This window comes from Glycine max, chromosome 8 (assembly GCF_000004515.6).
Source record: "Glycine max cultivar Williams 82 chromosome 8, Glycine_max_v4.0, whole genome shotgun sequence".
In the NCBI taxonomy this organism is placed as follows: Eukaryota; Viridiplantae; Streptophyta; class Magnoliopsida; order Fabales; family Fabaceae; genus Glycine; species Glycine max.
The window spans coordinates 10,380,818-10,395,889 of record NC_038244.2 but is presented as its reverse complement, the minus strand read 5'-3'; the positions used below and the strand labels follow the sequence as shown (position 1 = coordinate 10,395,889).

At 33.7% G+C, this 15,072-nt stretch overlaps 2 protein-coding genes and 2 non-coding genes across 4 annotated transcripts; 2 read left to right on the top strand and 2 right to left on the bottom strand.

Moving 5' to 3' along the window:
* The first annotated feature begins 2,553 nt into the window (after positions 1-2,553).
* LOC100781430 (monoacylglycerol lipase ABHD6) lies at positions 2,554-4,891 on the top strand. The gene is made up of 4 exons (XM_006585204.4): positions 2,554-3,336; positions 4,138-4,230; positions 4,331-4,398; positions 4,594-4,891. Exons 1-4 carry the CDS (start codon positions 2,713-2,715, stop codon positions 4,745-4,747), a joined length of 939 nt encoding a protein of 312 aa, XP_006585267.1. The 5' UTR covers positions 2,554-2,712; the 3' UTR covers positions 4,748-4,891.
* A 356-nt stretch (positions 4,892-5,247) lies between these two features.
* TRNAY-GUA (transfer RNA tyrosine (anticodon GUA)) lies at positions 5,248-5,332 on the bottom strand. The gene is given in 2 exon segments: positions 5,248-5,283; positions 5,296-5,332. It is a non-coding gene; the product is annotated as a tRNA-Tyr (tRNA).
* Positions 5,333-6,093: 761 nt separating this feature from the next.
* LOC100811006 (chaperone protein dnaJ A6, chloroplastic) lies at positions 6,094-13,483 on the top strand. The gene is made up of 8 exons (XM_003531296.5): positions 6,094-6,292; positions 9,530-9,671; positions 10,654-10,789; positions 10,964-11,021; positions 11,571-11,613; positions 12,145-12,193; positions 12,279-12,359; positions 12,437-13,483. The coding sequence occupies exons 2-8, from the start codon at positions 9,565-9,567 to the stop codon at positions 13,274-13,276; spliced, it is 1,314 nt and encodes a 437-aa protein (XP_003531344.1). The 5' UTR covers positions 6,094-6,292; positions 9,530-9,564; the 3' UTR covers positions 13,277-13,483.
* Positions 13,484-14,510: 1,027 nt separating this feature from the next.
* On the bottom strand, positions 14,511-14,595 carry TRNAM-CAU (transfer RNA methionine (anticodon CAU)). The gene is given in 2 exon segments: positions 14,511-14,546; positions 14,558-14,595. It is a non-coding gene; the product is annotated as a tRNA-Met (tRNA).
* Positions 14,596-15,072: the final 477 nt, after the last annotated feature.

The following is a 15,072-nucleotide window of genomic DNA, read 5'->3' as shown; positions in this document are numbered from 1 at the left end:
GCCTAATTGATAGAAAAAATATTATTACCATTATGTCTGAGACCATAATCGTCTTCATTAATCTTTATATATTAACATGTAACTAAATATAATTAGTCTTTTTTAAAATTAAAAAAAAAATAAATACACATATTAATATAACTTATAAAGTTAATTTATATATAGTATAAAAATGATTAAAATAAAATATTAAGATTAAAACATTTTAAATTTTTATTAAAAATCGATTTAACCATAAAATCTATAAAAGATTTACTAAACTCAAAATCAAATATTTTAAAATTTTATTTATGTTGTTTATCGATTTTTTTTTTTTTTTTAATTTATGCTAAGATCAACATCACAACAATCCACCATTATTTTGATTAACATTATAATTATTGTCATCATCACCGCCAATATAATTTCCATTGCCACCGTCACCACCAGCACCTATTATATAATTTTAAACTACTTAATAATTTCTCCAATTGATAGACAAGAACAGAAAATGCGGGTAAATTCTTCCTGCTTTGTTAATGCCCAAAACACAAGGCTTATATACTAGGCTGTCAATACACAAGTTATTGGATGCCCGAAATAAAAGGAGAAGAAGAACAGAATTGAATAAGACAAAATAGAGGCTAACAGAATTAGTATAAACCATAAACTCTCAAGGATGAGTAAAATAACAATTGACAATTTAGTCCCTGAAACGGATGGGCTTGGTAATGTTTCTCTTGGGCTGCCTTGAATATGGGAGTCTGCTTCAGGTGTACTGCTATCACAAAACTACCAAGAGTTGGGTAGCATGACATAGGTATTCAAAGACATTAATTTTTGAAATGATAATGCATGATTAAGATGGAAGGATGAATGCATTGACTTGATAATAGCAATGGCCTTCAACTCAAATAACTCTGCCACCATTACACTAGCAAACGATACTGTACAGTATATGGCTAGCTACATGCTGATTGTTCGCCAATCAATCAACGTGCGTCGGGTGGTGAATGGCAGACAAACAGACAAAATTTGGTAGGGTTGGAATTCTATGCCTATTAGTCTACATTTAATAGTCTACACATTTTTCACATTATAATTCAATCATAAATCCTTTTATATATATAATAATAATAATAATAATAATAATTTTATTGGATCTTTATAATAATAATATCTTAATTTTTTTTTATTTTTGTCATGATTTTTATTTAACTGACAATGCAAAACATTTCAATTCATAGAGGGTATTTTTTTTTGTCGTTTATAGTTGAGCATTTTTTCTTTCATTCTTTACTCAATATTTTGTGGAGTTTGTATATAATAGTAATAGTAATACTTTTCAAATCTTAAGTATTTTGCACAGAAAAAAAATATAAAACATTGACTTGACCTGTGTTAGTGTCCAAACAAGCTTCTCCTACCAATATATTTATTTAATCGTATGTCTTACCTCAAGACTCCATATATTGCTCAATGCTCGGTTAGGCAAACGATCTATGACTATGAAGCAAAGAGGTAGGTATCGTATTGCTCGACATCTAAAGTTTCAACACTTCATCTTTTGCTCTGTTAGGCAAACGATCATTGAACAGGTGAGGTAGGTACCGCCCAACATTAGGGTTTAAGAAATCAACATACCACATGGAGGGAGTTCCTTTTCTCATCAGTAGTAGCTAGTAGGAACCAAGAAGAAGAGTAATGTCTTTTTATATTCTACTGAATAGTTTGCCCATTTTTATTTTTAATAAAGGGAGTTTTTTTTTTTTAATAAGGAGAAATTAAAAACAACATCAAAAATTTATAATAATTCATACACTTTCTTCAGTCAATCAATTGAGTTAGACCTCTTACTTAATAAAGAGAGATAAAATAGATAAAAAAAAATTATAGTCTACATTCTTATTAAAAAAGGTATTAACATTTAATGTTCGATCATGTTTCAAATATGATTATCTTTAAAGAATGAGATATATGAGAAACTAATTTATTTAAGACAAGATTGTTATTTCTTCTAAAAGTATATAATTATTTTATTATCTCTTATTTTATTATATAAATTGGAAACATAAAATAAATGTTAAATATGAAATATCAAATATAAAATTGAAAAATATTAGGAGATGTAAGTATAGGTTATTTTAAAACTTATTTTCAAATTTGTTAATTATGAATATATATTCAATAATTATTAAATTTATCCATGTTTGCCGAGTATTGTTTTAAGAAAAGAAAAACTTTTGTTTACTTTAATTTTTTTTTACTTTCAAAATAATATAAAAAATTTAATAAAATTATTATAATATAACTCTTGTAATGTGATCCAAAATAAAAAAATTCCTCTAAATTTACCTATGCATAGTACTATCTAGTTTTACACTAATAGATAATATAAATATATAATATACAATACATTTTTAATTCTAATATGTTATAAATTTGAATAGAATATATATTTATTGTTTTTTACATAATTTAAAAAAAAATATAAAGCATGATCGTAAAGTCATAAAAGTTGATTAGTATTTAAAATGACATAATAATATATAGTGAATAAACATCTTATCTGAAGACTTTTGTCTCTTTGACACTCACTTGTCCTGTGACTGTGTCCTCTAGAACCAGAATCTCTCACTCTGCACAACACACGCCAAAACAAAACACTCGGCTTTACTTTACTACTTGATTCCCCCATCATCAACCAATCATTGATCCCACACGAACCCCAACATGGCGGCGTGCATCAGCTTCACCGCCACGCGCGACCGCTGCTTCCGCTTCACCTTCTCCAACGCAGGCCTCAAATCCGCCACCACGGACCTCGGCGACGGCACCATCATGCACTGGTGGGCCCCCAAGGCCCCCAAGGACTCCAAGCCCAACCTCCTCCTCCTCCACGGCTTCGGGGCCAACGCAATGTGGCAGTGGAACGACGTCCTCTCGCCCCTCACGCGCCGCTTCAACGTCTACGTCCCCGACCTCGTCTTCTTCGGGGACTCCCACACGACCCGCCCCGAACGCTCCGAGGCCTTCCAGGCCCAGTGCGTCGCGGCCCTCCTCCTGGCCCACGGGCTCCATACAACCAGCGTTGTCGGGATAAGTTACGGCGGCTTCGTGGCGTACAGCCTGGCGGCGCAGTTTCCGGAGCTTGTGGAGAAGGTGGTGCTATGCTGCGCCGGGGTGTGCTTGGAAGATAAGGACTTGGATGAAGGGATGTTCCAGGTGAAAACTGTTGATGAGGCTGTGGATATTTTGCTGCCGCAGACGCCGGAAAAGTTGAGGCAGCTCGTGCAAATCGCGTTTGCCATGCCTGTCAAAGCCATTCCCACTTGCTTCCTCAATGATTACATTAACGTCAGTATTTTAATTTGATGCTTCAAGCCTTCAATTTTATTTTATTTCATTTTCTCTTATCAAATGTATATTGGTGTGTGTTGATGTCCTGCTTTACACAATTCCTGATTGTATTGTATGATGGTTGATTATACTTACATGTTTAAGTTTGTGTGTCTTCTTAGATTTTACCGCCATGGTGCTGACTAGGGTAAAACTATTGTTAACGAATAACCAGAAAAATGTTAAAAGAACAATAATAGGAATTGGACTATTGGGAACTGGTAGGGTTAGTGCTTCTGATCTAAACGCTTCCCGGCGATGTAGTTATTTTCAGACTAAATTTTGTCGTCAATGTCATTATTGATGCTTGGAAAGTTCAACTGTTTTTTTTGGGCATTTTCTCTGTGCATTAGATGGTTCAAGTGTATTTTCCATTTGATTTTTGACATTTGTATTGGAGATTATCTCTTTGAGCAATAATGGTTGGACACCTAAGAGACATTTTATTCTCTTTTTGTTACGTTATATCACGCATCTTATCTATACACTCAGATAGCATTCGGAGGTCCATGCATCATTTTCCTATCTCCTTCTCAGTTGTCCTTTTACTTGAAAATAAGGTATGTCTGCTTGTTTGTTGTCTGATTGCTGGATTTGGATTCTCTCTTCTATAGTCCTCTTATTGAGAAAAAGCTGACAAATATAATAAGCATGGTATGGAACACTTCTATACATGATTACTCAAAAATTGGCTATCCCTTGACGTGAATACACAAGCACAGGTTGCCATTTCATTACTGAAACTGGTTTTACTTGCAGGTGATGTGTACTGAAAACCGCCAAGAGAGGAAAGAATTAATCGAAACATTACATAAGGATAGAAAACTATCTAATCTTCCTAAGATAACCCAGGTTTGTTCTTCTCTTCTGACTTAACATTAATGTGCTAATTTCACCATGTTTGCAATCTTTCACTGAACTTTTCAAATGGCACAACTTTTTGATGGTGCAGCCTACGTTAATAATCTGGGGAGAAAAGGACCTGGTATTCCCAATGGAACTAGCTTATAGACTACAAAGGTAATTTCAAATAATTTTAGCACACTATTAATTTTATCTTCAAAGCATCTCTAATGGCTTATGTCTTGAAGTTTTGATATCAAATGGAGTAAGGGCAATTCAGATATCAGTATAGCATGAAAGCATAAACCTTATATTTTTATTATGTTTTACATACTTCAAACTCTTTTTTTTTTTTTTTTTCCCGATGTTCAGGCATTTGGGAGAGAACGCGCGACTAGTGGTTATTAAGAATGCAGGGCATGCTCTCAATGTACAGAAGCCCAAGGAGATGTACAAGAATTTAAAATCCTTCCTCATTGATCTCACTACTCCAACTGTGCCAAAAAACCAAAGTAATGGTACCTAAGTGGATTAGCAGAGAAATGGAAGATATTTACATTCATTTTTTAAAAAAATAATTAAAGGGTTATTTACATTGATTTTGTTGCTTAACTTCTTGCATTCATTATCTGTATGAAGAAATTATTAAATGCAAAAAATAATTTATGAATCACATTCGAGTTAGTGAGTTAGAATGCACGTATCACAACAAATGAAAAAGGCCCGTCATAACAAAAAATATGAGAAAGGTAAAAAAATGAGAAAAATTGCTTCCACCAGAGCTGTTTCCGTAAAAACCACGGAATGTTGGAAAATATGTATTCCATAACCTATAACAATTAATTTATTAAAATAAAAAATGACATTTTTATTTCTTGATGGAGATTACTAGTATTTTATTTAATTTAATTGATTGACCACATGTTAATTAATTGTAAAAAATTTAGTGTTTTATGAGATTGACCAAAACGTGAACAACATAAGCTGGTTTTGTAGTTTGTGGAAGCCACGAAAGTTTAAAAAATTTCCGACCTGCCGGATTCGAACCAGCGACCTAAGGATATCTGTTACAAACTACAGTCCTCCGCTCTACCAACTGAGCTAAGGTCGGTTGCTAATGGTTGTTGAACCAAAACTTATTACGATATAATCGTAACCTTTTGGAATATTTAACTACAGTAATTCACATACACACATAATTACTACATGTAAATAATTAGTAAATTTTATATTTTGTAAGAGATGAAAATATTATTATTAAATAGGTAAAAAAAATATTATTATTAAATAATAATAATACAATTACTTCTTTCAAGAAAGAATAAAATAATGGATTTCTTTATTGTTAAATAAATAAAACATTTGAGTTAAAAAAATAAGAAGATAAATTGGTTGAATTATTTGTTTGACTGTTGATTCAATATTATGTATTAAATTTTTAAATTTAAAATTCAAATTTAAAAGTGAAGATATGAAAAAATAGACTAGGTATCAATAATATAAAATAATTATACACTTTCATGTAATCATACTTATCGTTAATTTTTATAATAATTATTTTAAAAATTATATTAATAATACGTATGAAATAATTGAACGAGCACAAATTTAATAAAATTGATACATTTAAACATTGCCGTCATGAACTCATGATATGTATTATTTAAGGATCTTAAAGTAAAATTTTATGCAGTTAATTAAGTTTGTAAAATTTAAAAAAATATCTTAAAAAAACTGATAAAAGAAATTGAAAAAAATATGATAAGCTTATTGAATTTCAGTCTTTATGGTTAGAAAAAGATGAAATACAGTATTATCTTAAGAATGGAGCAAGGACAAATAGGGAAAAAGAGTTAGGGGCGAGACTGGCACATGCATTTTAATAACCACAATAAATCAAACGGCGAGGAACAAACCCAAGGCAGAAACGCAATAATATTATTAGGGTGTCCACCATCAATTCAACGAGCGAGGCAAGGCAATAGCCTCATCCTCTTCAACTCAGAGAGAGCGAAACGAAGCGTCTAAGGTTAAAAAAAACTAAAAAGGGAACCACAAATACTACCACCAGGTTTCTCTCTATCTATTCCTCACTCTAGTCTCTTCATTGCTAATTGTCTGTAACGCTTACATATTTTGATTCTTTCACTCACTTTGTTGTTGCGTAGGCTAGATTTCAGCGTTCTCGTTTCTACTCTTTATTTTAATGCACTTTGTTCTTGTGTTTGGAATTAATTTTATTTCTTATGCCATGTGATTTTCGGTGTTTTTTTGGTTTCTGGTGTATGAAACTTGAATAGTTTGCAATTCATTCCTAAGTTCACTTGGCAATTCGATAGTTTTTTTTTGCTGGTCTGGTATTTTCTTATATATATTTTTAATATCTTGTTCCTTCTTTGAACTTGCCAAACTCTTCCGTTTTTTTTTTGTATACTATAGAAGTTAGATTCAGTGTTTAACTTTATCAGGTAATTGATTTTATTTAGATATCGGTTTGCATTTGGTGGTAATTGATTTTTTCAGTGTTCGAATAGTTAGGAAATAGGTTTCATTTGATTTAGAAAATGATTTCCATCTTCGAGATCATTATAAGAAATAGGATTTGAATTGGTGCCCATTGTTGTCAATCCTGGATAGTGGCGCGTATCTGTCTATAGCGGTATTGTGTTTGGCGGGATGACAGGATATTTAAAACTATAAAGTATAAACACATCAAATGCTGGAAAATTAAACAAATTACTCAAAATTCATGAAACACACAGTTAGCAATAAAAAGTAATAGGTCTTCAAATCCGTATGGTGCACAAGTCTCCCAGGATATGACAAGTCCTTCTTGATAATAATCGGGGTAATAGATGTGACAAGTTGTTAGTGATAGTAACTCAGGCACTCAGAATCTTAAGAGAAGGAGAAGAGGAATAGAGCGGTTTGAAAAATAATGGTTAAGCCAAAAAAAGTCATAGGTCCTGTGTTTGGTTGAGAGGAAGATGTCATAATTACTGACAAGTGAGGGGGATAACAACACAAGTCAGAAGAGAAAAAGAAACAGAAGCTGCTGGCTGCAGCTGGAACAAAAAGAAGAGAAGGAGAACAAAGAGAAAGAGACCTGAGAGGTGCTTCCTGGGCTCGTAGGAGAACAAAGAGAAAGCTGAGAAAGAAAAATAGAGGGAGTGGAATGGGAGTGGGTTAATCAGAGTCCGTGTCAATGGAAACCAGAGCCTGGGTTGCAGGAAATGGAGGCTGCGAGAGGAGGGAGTGACTTTTGAGAAGAGAAGGGTGGAGTGTTTTCAGAGAAGAGAACATCATTGAGAAAGAAGAGACTTTGTTGTTGAGGGTTTTTCCTTTTCTGAAAAGCCCCATTGCTGCAAAAAGACCAATTGACCAAAAGCCTGTTATCTAACCATCCCTCTACAACTCCCACATTTTAATGGTATTTTAGGTTTTCCAACATCTCTCTCCTGGTGTGGCCCTATAGCCCATCTGACCTTGGATATTGAGCTCAATGAGATTGTGACCGCTATGGCCACACCTTCAAACTGCAATGCAGCAGCCTCTGAATAGTTGGAAGCCACTGCTATAGCATGCTATTTGCAACATAGTTGGTTTCCAAATCAATTTCTGTAGTTCATTTTAATAACTTTGCTTTATCACCCTTACTTATAAATGTGAGAAAGATAAACAATTAGGGTAAAGTCATCAATGCATATAGTTAAAATTAAGAAATCAAATTGATTTGGGTGGAATTCAACATGTGCACATCTAAAAATAAAATAATTTTAAAATCAAGTTAATTCCTATTTTATAACCTTAAAACAAAAAAAAAAAATCATTTACAATTCTAATCCATCCTCAAAACGTGTGCCAATCATTGTTGTTAAATGGCGGCGCCATGGCAGAATTTTTGTCAACTGCCATAGGCAATTTGTGAAGGGAGACCTGTTATGGCGGTGCCATAGTCCTCAATAGCATGTTTATATGGTGGAATTTTGACCTTCTGCCATTAATGATACTAACGCCAATGGTTTTCTCTTTCCTGCTTGTCTTTTTCACATGGTAGCATCATCTTGAGCTGTAATATGATTAAATGTCAATTTCCGTTTTGCGATGATACTCTTTATTCTGATCTTTTTTGACATGGAGATACCCCTCTTCCTAAAAAGTAGAATACAAATACGGTAAGATACAACATAAAACATATTAAAAAAATCAAATACTATGCATAATTATGTTTCATCTCAATAAATATAAAAAAAAACATAAAATCATTATAAGGTATCATAAATGAAAATAGCAAATCTGCCCCTGATTGAGGGGGAAGATTTTTGTTTTTGTTCTTTTAACTAGGACCAGTCACGGCATAAGACTAGCATTTTCAATTTCTTATGATATCCTAGTCCTATATGTATCAACGCAGAAAAATAAAATAAAATATTATAGGATGTAGGCTACTGAAGTATCTTATGGTGCCTGAAGTTTATCTAATACAGATGCATATCAAACACCACTACGGCAAACTTCTTAAATTTTCTGTTCTTCCTTTCCTGGCACATACACGACACACAATGCTCAAGCATAGAGGTCTGTTGAGGCTAATGCCCACGACTAATGGCTTGAGAAGGGATGTTATTCTTCATTAGGTTATATATTCCTTCTTTTTTGATCCCCCACCCCCACATGAGGGTGGTTGTAAATTTAGTTTTAAGGTTGTTGGTTTATTGTATTTCTCGCCTATTTAGAATTTCTACACACTATAAATGTAAGAATATTCGAGCCCTGGTGCAGCGGTAAAGTTGTGCCTTGGTGACTTGTTGGTCATGGGTTCGAATCCGGAAACAGCCTCTTTGCATATGCAAGGGTAAGGCTGCGTACAATATCCCTCCCCCATACCTTCGCATAGCGAAGAGCCTCTGGGCAATGGGGTACGCTAGTTTTTTATTCTTTTTCAGAATGGATCTGATATTGATCAATATTCAAAAGCAGTGAACAGCTGCTGATGACAACTCAAGAGGGGGAAAATTCAACTTCTGTAGATATACAACTAGTTCTTAATAGTATAAAAAAATTAATTCTATTTTTTAAATTTACTTCTGTAATTTGTGAAATCTTGTGGTCAAAAAGATTTTTCATTGTCTCAAGGTTTTTTTCCTTACAAGTCTTACATCATATGCTCATTGTGTGGCATTGCATCCTGAACAGTTGAATTATAGTTCCCCTCAAGTTGCATGCTAAATCTATTTTTTGTTTGCTTCTGTTTAGATGGTGTCCTACCATGCTAGCATATTAAATTTCAGTATACAATTTTTTTCAGCTAGCAGAAGTTCAGCAACGAAGGTCATATATTAGATGGCAATAACACCTTTTAGTAGTACATCTGCTGCACAATGGGGAATTCATCCTCAGCTGTTACTAAGATCCAGTATCACGGGCAAGGTTGCATCATCCAGCCACAAGTGAGTTCTATGTTTGAATATTTGTTTTGTAGAATGGTAGTAGAAAAGGTGTGCCATTAATAACAATTTATGAGTCAGTTATTGCATATAAAAACAATAGGTCTGTGGTTTGCAGCCCCAAAAATCGTTTTTATGATTCATGTTGATGCACTACATTGCACCATGGGAAGGAATATATTACTTTTTAACATTGTTTTCTCTACCATATCGATCAACAGTGATATGTAATCATAAGTTGGGTGTAATTTGTGATTTTGTTACTTTAATTGTCATTTACAGTTATTTTGTTGTTTGGATATGTTCTGAATTTCTCAGAAACTGGGGAATGCTTTCAGTCCTATCTGTCTTTGAGTATTGCTAGATTTAGAGGGAGAGGAAGAAAGAGAAAGTGAGAGAAAATAATCTAGAGAGAATTTAGAGAAGGGTAATGCTTTCTTGTTCTACTTGAGTACATAGTGTATGCAAGACATCCATATATATAGGCTTTTAATAGACTTGGTGGAGATTTTTTCCTAGGTTAATACTAATCATAGTTATCAATCTCAAATAGCCGCATGTAGTGGCTAGCATTGAAAATGGGGGATGACTGTTATTTTAAATATTATAATACAAACTAAATAGTTTATACTACACATATAAATACTCAAAAACAAAATTAAAACCCAAAATTAAAGAAATGCATGATAAATACATAATCACCAATTCACCATCAATCTAGGAGCAAAACATAGTAATGAAGTCAAAAAATGAAAGATGATGGTGAAATTAATAGGAAAAAGATAATAAGTTAGATAGAAACTAATAGAATGTGAAACGGAAAGTTTAAAGGTAGAAGAAAGAATGGAACACAAGAAAAAATAGTACCATTATTTCCAACAAATATTAATATTCTTTAGCATCCTACACTGCAGTTATACTAAAAATTTTCAGCCCAGTTCATTGTGCTGGATTTTGTAATTTCTTTAAGTCACCTTCCTTGCAGTTCTACTGGCAGGGTAAGTTTTATGGCTGCAACAAGTTCAAGCTTTTTTTCTCAAGATTCCACACTACTCAATGTGGGTGCACCCCAAACTTTTAATCATCGCAAGGGATCAAGGTTAATTGTTAGAGCAAATGCTGTAAGTTTAAAATGCACTCTTCAGCAGTGATGAGTTCCTTTTGTGAGCATGTGTTTTAAATATGTGATTGTACTTTGTGAAAGGATGCCTCATTGCCTCTTATTTCAACTGTATAAAGCCCATGTGAATTATTCAATATATTACTCTGAATATCCTTTATTTGTCAACATGCAGGATTATTATTCTGTCCTTGGGGTTTCAAGAAATGCTAGTAAATCTGAAATTAAGAGTGGTATTTTCTATTTGTTCCCTTATCTGCTACATGATAATACCTCCATTATTAATTTATTATAAGTTGAAATGTTTGAATACAGTGTATTGATTTGCTAATAGCCTGTTTTTTCGTAGCCATCTCTATGTAATCAAAATAATTATCACAGTAACTTTAGTCTGTTGACTGTTAATGATTACACAATTTTTTTTTTACTCTTTCTGCTTCCTTTGACCCTTGAGAAATAAAAATAATTTTACTCTAGGTGTGTAGGTGCATATATATATAAAGCATTATGTCTAAGTGTTTATTAACACATCAAATAGTTGACTTCACCTTGTGAGTTAAGGTTTTTGCTGTTTTTTATATAACTCATCACAATTGTATCAGTGAAGTATGTCTCAGTTTTCTCTTTTCCATCTAATACCTAAACTTGAACAATTGTGATTGAGAAACTGTCATTAATCAGAATCTGCATATTATTTGCTTGGTTGTGCATATTATGTATTGTGATTAGTGACCTAGTGTGTGTGTCAGCAATATCAAAGCTCTTTACTTTTGATATTTCAGCATATCGGAAGCTTGCCCGGAATTATCATCCAGATGTCAACAAGTGAGTTAATTTTTTTTGCCTGATTTCACATATTGGACTTCGTCTTTTTATGATTCATTCCTTTCCCTTGTCCTCCCTCCCCCCCAGCCTGGTTGTTAAAAAAAACTACTGCTGTGGCCAACATGGCTTCGCTATCTCAGATTATGATGGTTGTTGCTTGTCTTGGGAGTTTCATTCACATATTTTGAACATTGGTGGATAATGCTTTCGCTTTCTTTGTTCATTATTGTTTCTTAATATTTTATATAGTAAACAATAATGCTTATTTTGTTACTGTAATTTGCATATATAGTAATTTACTGGCAAGCAAAATGACAATGTTTGTTCAAATTCTGGGGGTGGGGGAGGACTTAAGTTACAAAAAATGCAATTCAAATTGAGCTTCATTTTTCAAACATTTTTAAAATATAAAAACAGCTGAAATTGAGAAAAATAAGCTGTCTCAAACACAATTTTGCTAGTTGCATAATTTTCTGGTATTTTATGACTTGCTTATCATTAAACCATTGTCTGTATTTTCTTGTGTTGCAGAGAACCTGGTGCTGAACAAAAATTTAAGGAAATTAGCAATGCCTATGAGGTAAAACTACAGATTATTAAACTCAGCTTGCCCTTATGCATATGTTTAACAATAATTCCTCTTCTGTGAATAAATTCCACCACAGGTGTTATCAGATGATGAGAAACGATCCATATATGACAGGTTTGGAGAGGCTGGGCTTAAAGGTTCTGCAATGGGGATGGGGGTAAGTTACCTCTGATGGTGATGTATAATTTTATTTTGTTTTTTGTTTCTCAACGAATGATTTCTCTGTTATGCCAGGATTTCAGCAATCCATTTGATCTGTTTGAATCACTGTTTGAGGGCATGAATCGTGGCGCAGGTTCCAGAGGTTCTTGGAATGGAGCAATTGATGGTGAAGATGAGTATTACAGTCTTGTTTTGAACTTTAAAGAAGCAGTTTTTGGCATAGAAAAAGAGATAGAGATAAGCCGATTAGAGAGCTGTGGAACTTGCAATGGTTCAGGGGCTAAACCAGGGACTACACCATCCAGATGTAGCACTTGTGGAGGTCAAGGCCGGGTTGTCTCATCAACAAGAACTCCATTAGGCATCTTCCAGCAGTCAATGACATGCTCTTCATGCAATGGGACTGGAGAAATTTCAACACCTTGCAATACATGTTCTGGGGATGGTCGGGTAAGGAAATCAAAACGGATAAGTCTGAAGGTTCCAGCTGGTGTGGACTCTGGTAGTCGTCTAAGGGTCCGGAATGAGGGGAATGCTGGAAGGAAAGGTGGTTCCCCTGGTGACCTCTTTGTAGTTATTGAGGTTATCCCAGATCCCATCCTTAAACGTGATGACACCAACATTTTATACACCTGCAAGGTTTCGTATATTGATGCAATCCTGGGGACTACAATTAAGGTTCCTACTGTAGATGGAACGGTCGATTTGAAAATTCCTGCTGGGACACAACCGAACACAACACTTGTTATGGCTAAGAAAGGTGTTCCCTTCCTGAATAAAGACAATATGAGGGGTGATCAATTGGTTCGTGTGCAAGTTGAAATCCCTAAAAGACTGAGCAATGATGAGAGAAAGCTTATTGAAGAACTTGCTGATTTAAGCAAAGGCAAAACTGCCACCGGTAGGAGATAATATTTTGTTGGAACCTGTGTATCTATCCAAATATTTTTACTTCTGCAAATATTCTTCTTTCTCAGATGCATCATTCTTTATTACACATTTACTGAGGACAACTTAACACCTATTGTACTCTGGGAGGGGATTAAATTGTGTTGGGGGAGGTTGTTTATTTGTCCTTGGAAACAGGCGGAGATGAAGAGCTTTCTTCGTTGGAACTTATACTCTTTTTGCAATTTATTTTGGGGTGGGGTGATATTGAATTATGCTTTAGGTTCAATGCCATCTTTATTTTCAAAAATTAGATGCTCTGGGAACAAACCAAATAATCATTATTTAATCCCATATATCGAAAGATTATATATTCCTTGTTACCAGACATGCACAGTTGGAAGTTGAGACAGTGGCATATGTTGAGGGATGCTCTTATTGACCGTAGGTGACAACGTTTTTTTTTTTTTCTTTATTGGAACAGGTCTAGATTGATACTTGTTCTCGGCACGAGGCCACAATTGACTAGATTGAAATTTAAAAGGTGAATACTGTATTGGATAAATAAAATGTCAAAATTTGGGAGAATTAGTGTAAGTCGCAATTGTATCATAAGTTCAAAACTATATTTAGATTGTTACTACTCCGTACTAAGTGTGTGTTTGTGTTCGCGTCTTCTTTGACACAACGGAAAAGCAACAACCTTGTTGCTTCAGCATTTTTGCAATGAATGTGTAATTTTCACGTTCAACGTAGGTGAAAGTGAAATGAGTATCCAAAATCAACCTAAATGGTTAAAGATCTATATACCTTTCGCCTTTTATACCTGTACAGGAAAAGAGCAATGTTAATATAACGTTTAACAAATTTTTTTTCTCTGCACCGAATTTTAAAAGAATTTATTAATATTCTTAGTTGCACTTTCAGTTTGTTATCATACTTTTTAGGACTTTTAACTTGGGTCCCTCTCTCCATTTTCCTTTTTTTTTTTTTATAAAGGCTCCATTTTCCATCTGATAATTAACAGTAGACTAATAGATTTGTTGACACTACATAAAACAAAAAATGTTTCACCCAATTTTATGGTTTAAATATACTAAAAAAATATGAAGATAAAATGGGTTCGAAACTTCGAATTTTCCTACGACCATATTGTTAAAATGAGGCAGGAAGGAGGATGACCAGACCCAACTCTCATGAGCACCGGGAACGAGTTCAGGGGAAAGAACAAAAATGAAATCTACACAGTGAAAAAAATTGGGGTGAGAGAGGCTCGAACTCTCGACCTCAGGATTACTCAGAAGCTATGAGACCTACGCGCTAGCCAACTGCGCCACCACCCCATTATGATAGTGAAGTGCTTAAGTACTATTAGAATAGATACTACGCTGTCCATTGTAAGAACATGTTTAGAAATGAAGTTTAGAATAAATAGTATTATTTTGTTGGAGTAAATACTTCAGCTCACGATTAAAATTCCTTTCAAATATAACTGTTTTCTCCTTGTTAAATTTTCTTCCTAAAGCTAAAGAGTTTAGTTTTTTTCCTATCAAGTAAAGAATTTAATGATCATGTATTTATACTATAACTATCATTTAATTATAAATCATTGTTGATATTTTTTATAAGATATTTATTATAAAAATGAACTAACTTATCATGAATGAGAATTGTGATTGATCTGTGTTTTTTATGTTTACCATCACCATTAAAGACTCATAATCATTCTAGTCACAATTATCATTATTATTAGTATTATGACCATTATTATCATTATGGCTGTCATTATCACAAATCTATTGTCAATGTTATTATGTTCT

Bases quoted from the DNA above. Each gene is read 5' to 3' on its own strand.
- LOC100811006 (XM_003531296.5), top strand. From the start codon at position 9,565: ATGGCAATAACACCTTTTAGTAGTACATCTGCTGCACAATGGGGAATT. The intron at 11,022-11,570 runs GTATTTTCTATT...TTGATATTTCAG, and splicing joins TAAATCTGAAATTAAGAGTG to CATATCGGAAGCTTGCCCGG. The intron at 11,614-12,144 runs GTGAGTTAATTT...CTTGTGTTGCAG, and splicing joins TATCATCCAGATGTCAACAA to AGAACCTGGTGCTGAACAAA.
- LOC100781430 (XM_006585204.4), top strand. From the start codon at position 2,713: ATGGCGGCGTGCATCAGCTTCACCGCCACGCGCGACCGCTGCTTCCGC. The intron at 3,337-4,137 runs GTCAGTATTTTA...TTTTACTTGCAG, and splicing joins TCCTCAATGATTACATTAAC to GTGATGTGTACTGAAAACCG. The intron at 4,231-4,330 runs GTTTGTTCTTCT...TTGATGGTGCAG, and splicing joins ATCTTCCTAAGATAACCCAG to CCTACGTTAATAATCTGGGG.